Raw genomic sequence first — 10,333 nt, forward strand, 5'->3', positions numbered from 1 at the left:
TCTGTATTTAAGCAATTTTTAATATTTAAATAATTTTCAAAGTGAACAATATTTCTTATATTTATTTTAGTTAAAAAAAACCCTTAATGTATGCTAACTTTCATGTATTCTTACATCTTAATCAAAAAACAAAATTATTTATTTTTTTTAATAATTTGTTTAACAAAAACTGAAAGCCTACATTTAAATCAGAGAAATTATTAAAATTTTTTTTGTCAAGTGTATTTAAATTAAGGAAAGAGCGAAATGGCAATTTCAAAAATCAGTGCGGTTTTGATAAGAAATCCAGTTTAGGCATACTCAAGGAGTAATTCTTTGATATTAAAACTATATAAGATTTTGTGCAGAGCAGTTAAACATTGTCGAAGAAAATGGAGTAGAAATTTTAATGGTAGAATAATTATTGAATGAATTTTTACATTTTTAATATTTCAAAAATTATGGTAATCTTGTGCTGTATATCACTTGTTCCAAATCCAATTACTATAGTACAAACACAACAACATATTTTCCTTCATACATATAAGAATTTATATTTTTTTTATTCCTATTTTATTGAATTAGCGTAAAAGTATATGCAAAAACTATATTAATTTAAATAATTAAACTCTTTTTTATAAATTAAAAAAGATATGCAAAATTCATCTTACTATTTATTGAATTCACCATATGAAGCAAGAGAAGTATTTGATAAAGAATCACAGCAACAACAACAACAAGATGAAAATGATGAAAATAGTGATGAAAGTAAAATAATATTAGATATTGGAACAAATAATAATTCAAATAGTGTATGCGGAAATTCTAGACCAGAAACTGAATCAATAAGTTCACCATCATCTTCATCACCAAATTCTCAAAATGATAGTACTGCTGGTCATGTTACTAATGCAAATGGTTTATCTGAAAATATATTTCGTACTCCACCGTCAAGACCACAACCACTTCCAGCATTTACCTTAGCATCTGCAACATTAAATCAATCTTCAACTAATCATCATCTATCTCAACATATACCATTATCTACACAAACAAATCCACAATCATATTGGCATCAATCTTTGTTAACAGCACCACCAGTTACAGCTTATTATCGTGATGTTCCAGAGCATAGAATAATTCGTATACCAAATAATACAGTTAATCAGTGGCGTGACAAAATTTTAAAAACAGAAAAAGGTATTTACCTAAACATTTTGATTTATTTAAGAGTACCCTAATTCACTCTTTTCCATTCTTTTTCCTTTCCTTATAACAAATGTTTATTATCTGTTATGACTCTTATTGTTCATAACTCTTAATAATAATGAATGGTTGATCATTTTAAATAATCAATGAATTTAAAAATAAAGGAAATTATTACTTAATACATCTGGTAGACAGACATATCGGTACAACATGCGGAATAAAAAACATAATTCCAATATCGTATTATCAAAACAAATTTTTTGAAAGTTTAAAAACTTATGTTTCACATTATTGTGTTATTGATGTTCAACAGATCTTTTGTATAGATTTGATCCAGAAAGGAAAACAATTTTTAAATGCCAAATTCTTACCACACTTATAATAACAAATTTTGGATATATTTTTAGTATAGGCAAAAGATTATTTTTAAATTATTGCCATTTACTATTGTGTTTCTATTCTTTATTTATCTTTATACAAGTGCTGCGTTTCTTTTTTAATTATTCCAGATTTACTAAATATTAGAAAGTTATTTGACAATCATCTACGTAATTTATACGAGTATATAGAAGAAAATATTAAGTAAAGATTTATGATTTCATATAAAATAAAACCTAATTATAGTTTTTTTTTCTAAATATTTAATAAAACAATAATACGCAAATGGAAATTACGGCAATGCCATAAAAATATTCTTTAGATCTTTATTATAATTTCTAATTAATTAATTTTAATTATAGTTTTAATTGAGTCCTTGCACTTACATTTTAAATAATACAAAGTAGGAGTTTAGAAATCTATTCTTCTTAATGAGATTTGCGTTGTATATTCCCAAGAAGTTTAATTTCACACTTCATTTGCCATGTCAGAATATTAATAGATTATTGAATTCAGGACGTGTTTGAATTCAATAATCTATTGTCGCAGTTGGAATACGTAATTTAGTAAATATAACTGTTCAAATTACCTAAAATTTTAACTACAAGTAATTTTAACTATATTTAAAAGGAAAATTATGAAGTTTTAAAAGAATTCAATGCAAAGTTTGAATATTCGGAAAAATTTTTCCTTATAAATTCTATGTCTTGCCGACGGTGTATTCAACAAAATGTTTGATTTCTAAATACTCGTAAGTGTTGAAAATATTTTTGAACAATCTTGAATATCACATTTTTTTCAGATTATAAATCAAGGAAAATTTAAGTATTTTTAAGATTATTATTGTTATAAATTAAAGTAACTAAAATATTTTATATTAGAAATTTGCATTATTTTTCATTCCAATTGAATTTGTTTTTAATAACTTCTATTCAAAATTTAAATTCTTATACAAAAATGACCACTAAATTGAAGAGTAATGCTAGAAAAAGTAATATAATGGTGCTTGTATCACTTAAAAAGTTTCTTAATACAATATTATTTATTGTACACTATTCATTTATTGGAAACCCTTTACCACCCTTTTGAAAAAATTGTATGTCTTAAACATATACGTTAAGTTTTGTAGTACAAAAAAAATATCCAATACTTTGTATTATATAAAAGTGTGTGTTGACTTTAATCTATAGTTTGACACTATACCGAATTTTTCTGATAAATTTCGTACATTATTAATAAGAACAAATATGAATTGAATAATTATTATGAAGAATTTTTTAATAAAATAATCTGAGTTTAATAAATAAATAAGGTTATTTAAGGAAAATAAAGTATTTTTAAGAAAAGGAACATATTTTTTCTGCTCCTGGTTTGAGTGTTTCATAATAAAAATAAAAGGAAATCTTCAAACTCAAACTAACTTATGTATGCATTGTATTGAGTCATTGTTGAATTCTTGACCAAATTTTTTAAATTATCATGAATTTTGTTTTTTACTTACTTGTATATGCTTACTTTATGTGCGTGCAATAATAAGCATTTAGCAATAATTCATAAGTACAAGTACTTCCATCCTTTCTCAACAATAATTCTGTTAAAAAATCAAATTAAATTACGAAAAATATAGCCTCATCAAAAACTGAATCCATATATTAAAACCTTCCAATTTATACGAATTTTACGCAAACAATTTACAAAAAGTATAATGGTAAAAAACAGATAAATATTTTGAAAAGGTTAACGGGCTTAAAAAAAAATATTACTAGAATTTTTTTATATTATTAGCTTTTAATTGAAATTTAATTGAAAGATTTCATCAATCCAGATTTGAAAAAATCCGCCTGTGACAGAGAGAGAACAAGAATGCGTGATATGAATAAAGCATTTGATGCACTCCGTGCTAGACTACCAATGAAAAAACCATCTGGAAAGAAATATTCAAAAATTGAATGTTTAAGGTAAAAAAAAAAGAAATAAATTTGTTAATTAATTTTTTTAAATATTTAATTGAAATTTTTATTATTAGAATTGCTATACATTATATTCAACATCTTCAAAGAACATTAGATTGCCCAATAAATGAACCAGAATGTTGTCAGAATGGTACATGTACAAATTCTACAACTGCATCCTTAAATGATACAACAATATGTGAAAATGAAACTTGTGAAGAAATGCATTGTCAATCAGCAGAATCTTCTTATATTACAACACCATGTACTTACTATAACAAACAAAGTCCTTCGTATTCAGTTTTAGAACCTGTAATAGTTCATCCTGCACCATTAACACCTACTACTGTACCAACATCTTCTCCAACAAATTTAACAACATTAACATCAGTTACTTCAAGTTGTATAAGTGGTGGAGCTGTTAGTAGCATTGGCGATCCTTCTACGAGTGGTATATGGTCAACATATCATAATAGTTTTAATAATTATTATTATTATCCATAAATTACAAATGTATATATATATATATGTTATTCATATGAGTTGACATATATATTGTATTAATGTTAAATTTCATTAAATCTAATAGTGAAAATAAAACACATTTTAATAGATAAGTAGCCTTGCATTAAACAAAAAAAAAAGGAATGTCATTTGCAAAATGTGTTGGAATTGGTACATTTTGTAAATAACTCTAAAATGTAAATATATGCAAGGAATATTCGGCTTCCAACCAAAGATATAATCTTATAAATTTACGCACATTCAAATATGTAAATATAAAATAAAGCAATTCCAAAGGATTTCTTTTAAATTTTGTATTTCATTATTCTAGCTATAATTATTTTGCAAATTTTTCTAAAAATTCATATTTCATTTAATATACATACATGTTATTATATTAAAATTCGGTTTATATTTGTATAAATGTATATACCTTAATATTTACATATATATTTAAAAACTTATAATTAAAAATACATTTAAAAAATATTTAAAAATATATTCATAACTTTTATTGTGTAACTATTTGATTAAGTGAATTATTAATTTAAGTATGAAGCGAGAAGTCGGATGCCTGTACGACTATGTAGGTATAGACTACATATTACACGTTACATTATACGAAATCTGAATTGTTTGAGTTTACGAAACGAATAGTTTCGTAACGTTTTTGCTGTCAACCAAAGTTTAAAATTTTTAACGTCAGCTTAAGAAAATCAGCAAAATTTTTAAACGAGTTCAGCTTACCTATATGTATACTATTATATTTTATGTAATAATTGCTGAAACAATTTCCTTTTTGTACGCAAAATCTTTCATATACCTAAAACTAAACCAGTTAATCTTGGCGTTATTTATTTGATAGATTAATTATTTAGAATTACTTTAGTTTAAGTAGGGATAATATTTAAGCTTTCCTGCTGAAAATCGGTAAGTACTAATTGACATTGGTTTGTTATACTTCTAGGAAACTGTGAAAAATTGTCACCATAAAAGCAGTGTTGCCCAAATTAAACAATTTTCATTTAAATCTTGAATTTCTTATATATGATCCGGTCATATATTTTATTATCATATTTTATTATGTGATCTTGTTATTGCAATGGTTTGTGTAACGTAAAATTATGCATTCGTAAAACATTTGTAAAGTGGTGTTATTAAAATTTCACCTTGTTTAATGTGAATAATTAAAAAAATCTATGTACATAATGTAATTTTAAAAAAGTGTACCTAGCGACGATTTAATAAATCACTTACGAATGTTAATTTATATACATAGATATATACATATTATTTATACATATTAATTTACTTGAATTTCCATTTTATTCTTATTTTTTTAATAAATTTTATTTATTAAAACGTTATTTTTAACGATACTTTTTACTTTCTTTTCAATTTTAAAACCATGCATGTATGTATTTCAAATATTGAAATTTCCATCTATCGTTGAATATTACAAACTTTCAACTTTTTATAAGAAATACAAATTTGGAAAAACTGTCACTAACCACTTATAAAAAAAGTGAGTGTGTCATTTTCAATTAAGGAAAAACAGAAATTAATTTTGACATAAAACATGTAAGATCTTGTAATTGTAAGAATTTTTTTTGGATTTTTTTTTGAATTAAACAAATTCAGGTCTGATAACTTTGAATTCAATGAAATTCAATATTTCAGCTAAAAAACGAAAATGCCCAAACTCGTAATAATTTTTTCAAAAGATAATATTGCATATTTTCAATAAGGACTAAATTTCAGAATGAAGATATGGTTCTTCCAGTGGTTAATTGAAATCAGTTTAACTTAATCACAAGATTAATATTTCTTTTCAAAAATTTTTCCATTAATTTCTGCTACGTTTTGAACCGCAATTTTGTGACGGAATTTGAGTTTTTTTGGCAAATAAACTTGATGGTAAGTAATTTATTATAAATATAACACATTTCCACACATTAGCAAAAACACTATAATTTACAATTTTTATTATTTTCTATTTCATAAAAAAAAATGAGGTATACGCATGAGGTAAGTTTTCAATTTTCTCAAAATTTACATTTTTTTATGGTGAAAACAAATCATTTGCCCCTTTTTAGCACAAAAAAACACATTTTATCCAACATCAGTGTTGTAAAAGAATTAATTATATTGAGGAGGATAAGTTTGAAATGACATCATTGTTAATTGAAATTATTCAATGATGTAAATTGGGTCTAATTGACGTTATAAAACTTCAACCCTGATCGAATAAAATTCGAGTCTCGATATTCAAACGAATCGATTATTAAATGCAACTATAATTGACAGCTATAAAAAATTTTGTTTTTGTGTAATAGGAGAATTTTATTCATTCATAATTTTGGATTGAAATAAAATTTTAATAAGAAAAAATTTATTGACTGAAGTTTAAAACATCTTTTAGACAAAGCATGTTTTAGTGATGAATAAAAAAACTAAAAATTAAAAGCAGTCATAGTTATTAAATTATTTTTTCAAGTTATTGTGCAAATTTATTAACAAGTTCATTGAAAAACAAACAAAAAAGGAAATGTATAGGGGTCTAGTGTTTGACTACCGAATACCGATTTTTTTAATGGTGACGTTTTTGCAATGAAAAGAGATCTTGTGCCAAAAAAAAGCATATTTTAAGTGGATTTAATTTTTGAATTTTATACTATGAAATTTATCAAAATTTAAAAACGTTTAATTTTTTTTTTTGTTTTAGATTTGATAATTGCTGGAATTTTTTCATTTAATACATAATTCTGTATGTATGTACATACCTACCGTCATATTAAACATACCAACTAGTTAATATAAATATAAAATGAAAAGAAGAAGAATGAGAATAAATACTTACATATTTTATAAGAAATTTGATTGCGCTTGTGAACTCTCTCATCATCAATTTAAAAAAAAAATTTTTATATGAATTAAAAGAGATCTAATCCACATTTTTTATATGAAAATTTTACAAGTACAATTACCTATCTACCTATAAAAAAAGAGAATAAAATAAATACAATATAATTTGTTTGATAAAATATCTCCTATGTACATCCAAATGAAATGAAAGTGGAATAAATGGTAGAGTAGAGACTGGTTAGTGATTATTGTTGTTTTAGCAGAAAGCAACTTTTCAAATTTAAAATTTTTTCATTCTCCCAGAGAATTTAGTTGAGTTAACATCACTCGTGTCGCGTATACATGTTTGTGGCAAAAGAATAAATTCTCCATTTGACAGATAAGTCAAGTAGGAAGAGGAAAAAAATAAAATGTATAAAATTTGTAACAAAGAAATTTTTTATTTATTATAAAAGAAAATTATAATTAAAGATTTATTAAATTAATTGAAATAATAAGAATACCAAAATTTTAAAAAGTAAAAAGTGTAAAATTAAAATTTAATTATTGTGGAAAAAAAAATTAAAGTTTATTGGCTACTGGGCGGTGGCGCCCAAAGCCGAAAAAATATTTTTTTATTTTTTTTGTTTATTTTTTTTTTTTTTTTGTAATTTCTAATCTAATAGAATATTATCACTTAAATATTAAACAAGGTTTTATTATACAAGGTTTCAAAAATGAATATAAGAGTTGCTAATAGCTTTTATAAATTTATTTTGTTAATCCTACATAGCAATATAATTTTTCTTTAACATTCATTGTTGCATATATATATGTATGTATGTATTTGTATCCCGATTTGAATTAAGAAGAAAAAAATAAGTAAAAAAATGTCTTCAAAAATTGTGTGTATTTTGTGGTAAAAAAAATATTCTTTAAATTAAATGAAGAAAAAAATAATTGTGCATTCTTAAATATATAATACATACCTAGCTACCCACTTATAAGTAGAAGTTGTACATACTCAATTAATTCGCAACCTATCCCTCATCTAAAAGAAGTGTCTGAACAATTTTGAAAAATGTTGAGCTTTTTTGAAAAAAACAACAAAAAAACTAAAAATGTAACCAATAATACAAACTTATTTTTTTTTTAAATTTTAATATTTTTGACATTTGTTTTTATTAAAGCAATTTCTTTTCTACATTAATTGTATGAAATATCTACCTATACCTACATATATGGTGAACAAATAGCTATTCATATTATTATAATATAAATTTAAATACATAATATAAATAAAATTAAGTATAAAATTAAATTAAGATTTAAACATATTCTCATTTAATTGTGAAAAGTGATTAATAAAAAAAAAAATAAATCAACTTTTAAAAGGAAAAGTGTTAAATTTTAAATCGCATGAATGGTTAAACCACTGTCTAGCGAAATGACTGAAAAATCCACCAAAATGGATAAAATGGGCAGCGGTGGCTCAGGTGGTGGTACAAAACCTGTACCGATGCGGCTTTTTGCAGCATGGGAAGTCGATAGAACACCGCCTAATTGTATACCAAGGTAAGTAAGTAATCCTTTTATGCAAATATCAAACTGAATTTTTTCATACGAGTAGACAATTATAATTACCTACCTACTAAGAAATTTTGAAATATTAATAAAATACAATAAATTTATTAAAACTATTAATAATAATTTATTAAAATATTTAATTTAATATCAAGTAATTCGTAGTAATAACTAAAAGTATCTAAGTAGGTAGATAGGTACTTGTTGTTTAAATTTAAATTTATTATTGCAACATTATGTAATTTAGAAATTAAACGATTTCATTATAATATGCGTATACTTTGGGAAATAAATTTAAAATGTCTCTTCATGTTTTCATATTGAACAATATTATTAGTATATTTGGGTTGGGATTCTATTTCTTGATAATTAATATACATATAATAGATAAATGCATAAGTAATTTGTGCCAAATTTAAAAAAATCAAACATTTTTGATTAAAAATTTAGACAAAAATTTATTATTAAGATTTATGAAATTTAAATTTTTGACATTTGCAAATGAAATAAGAAAATAAGGTAAGTGTCCCTATTACTGACATATTTCGCAACAAATTCAACTTTGGCGTGACATATTTTATATGTGGGACACAATAAATGATCGTGTTTCCAATTTTTTGAATAATTTGGATAATTGAGAATAATGTTTTTTATAAAATTATTTAATCAAAATATTTTTTAATTCATAATTTTTCGATTATAGACGAAAAGAAAAAATGTTCCTAATATTGACATAACCGCAAATGTTTGTGTCTATTACTGACAGTTTGTGTTCTTAATACTGACAATGTAATTTTATATGCTGTAATCCATATTCTATATATGAATAATGGTTTAAAATGGTTAAAATGATAATATTCAATAAAAATGGAATAATAATTTGGATTTCTACGGATATTTCATTTTATTTAAAAAAAAAATTAAAAATTTATCATATTATAATTCAAACAAAAATAAAAAACATATTTTTTATTGAATTAAAGGTAAAAATATGTAAAATTCAGCTGATTTGAATTTATTATTACTGTAGAATGTACTTTTGCTAGTAGTCTTAATATGCAACAATGAATAAATAAAAATTTTTAAAAGATATTTATGAAAATCTAATTCGAAATTACATAATTTTTTATAAAGTATTATAAGTAATATTTGCTACAGATGTATTCTTATAAATAATACCTAAAATATGATGTACCAATCACACGAAATTATAAGAAATCATATCAATATATTCTAAAGCTGCTAATAAGCCTATTCTAAAGCTGCTTTTTGCTTTAACAAAGACTATTTATGTATTAAGTACGTAACGAGAGCAACCCATTCTTAATTTTTGGAACAACATTTCGGGTTATTAAAAAGGACTCCTTTTCTTATTTAAAGAGAACCATTTCCGTTGTGATATTTGTTATGACGTTAACGTTTACAGTAATTTCAAAACATTTTTTTAGAAAGCGAATTGTACTGTTTTATTGACAGTATTGTATACAATATTGACACACAATTTGTTAGACGAATATCACTATTAAAAAGGTAAAAAGGTCGTAGTCAGATATAAGTTTTCACAAATGTAATCGATTTTCATTCGACAGAAATAGTTTAAACAATTTTAAAGTATAAAGAAATTATTTTAATTAATTAAAATGAATATCAAAATTAAAACTTTATACTGACATAATTTTGTTCATAATATTGACCCTCTTTACATCGTATTACTGACACCAGTTTTTAAAGCTAAAATACTCCGAACCTGTAGTAAATTCTTAGTGTCAGAATTCGGACATAAGAAAGAAAATTCAAATTTGATTTTAATTAAATAAATACGAAAATAAAAATTTAAATATTTTAAAAATGACGGCATTTATAAAAATACGGATTTTTGACGT

At 23.5% G+C, this 10,333-nt stretch overlaps 1 protein-coding gene across 1 annotated transcript; it reads left to right on the plus strand.

Moving 5' to 3' along the window:
- Positions 1–669: 669 nt before the first annotated feature.
- LOC129613419 (uncharacterized) lies at positions 670–4,259 on the plus strand. Its single transcript, XM_055527486.1, has 4 exons — positions 670–683; positions 791–1,179; positions 3,377–3,524; positions 3,593–4,259. Exons 1-4 carry the CDS (start codon positions 670–672, stop codon positions 4,020–4,022), a joined length of 981 nt encoding a protein of 326 aa, XP_055383461.1. The 3' UTR covers positions 4,023–4,259.
- The last annotated feature ends 6,074 nt before the right edge of the window (positions 4,260–10,333 follow it).

Source organism: Condylostylus longicornis, unplaced genomic scaffold, assembly GCF_029603195.1.
Source record: "Condylostylus longicornis isolate FDR11 unplaced genomic scaffold, ASM2960319v2 ptg000004l, whole genome shotgun sequence".
NCBI lineage: Eukaryota > Metazoa > Arthropoda > Insecta > Diptera > Dolichopodidae > Condylostylus > Condylostylus longicornis.

What these genes read in the sequence shown, in the direction of transcription:
- LOC129613419 (XM_055527486.1), top strand. An exon ending in AATTTTAAAAACAGAAAAAG is followed by an intron (nt 1,180 to 3,376) that starts GTATTTACCTAA and finishes TTTAATTGAAAG; the next exon opens with ATTTCATCAATCCAGATTTG. An exon ending in TCAAAAATTGAATGTTTAAG is followed by an intron (nt 3,525 to 3,592) that starts GTAAAAAAAAAA and finishes TTTTATTATTAG; the next exon opens with AATTGCTATACATTATATTC.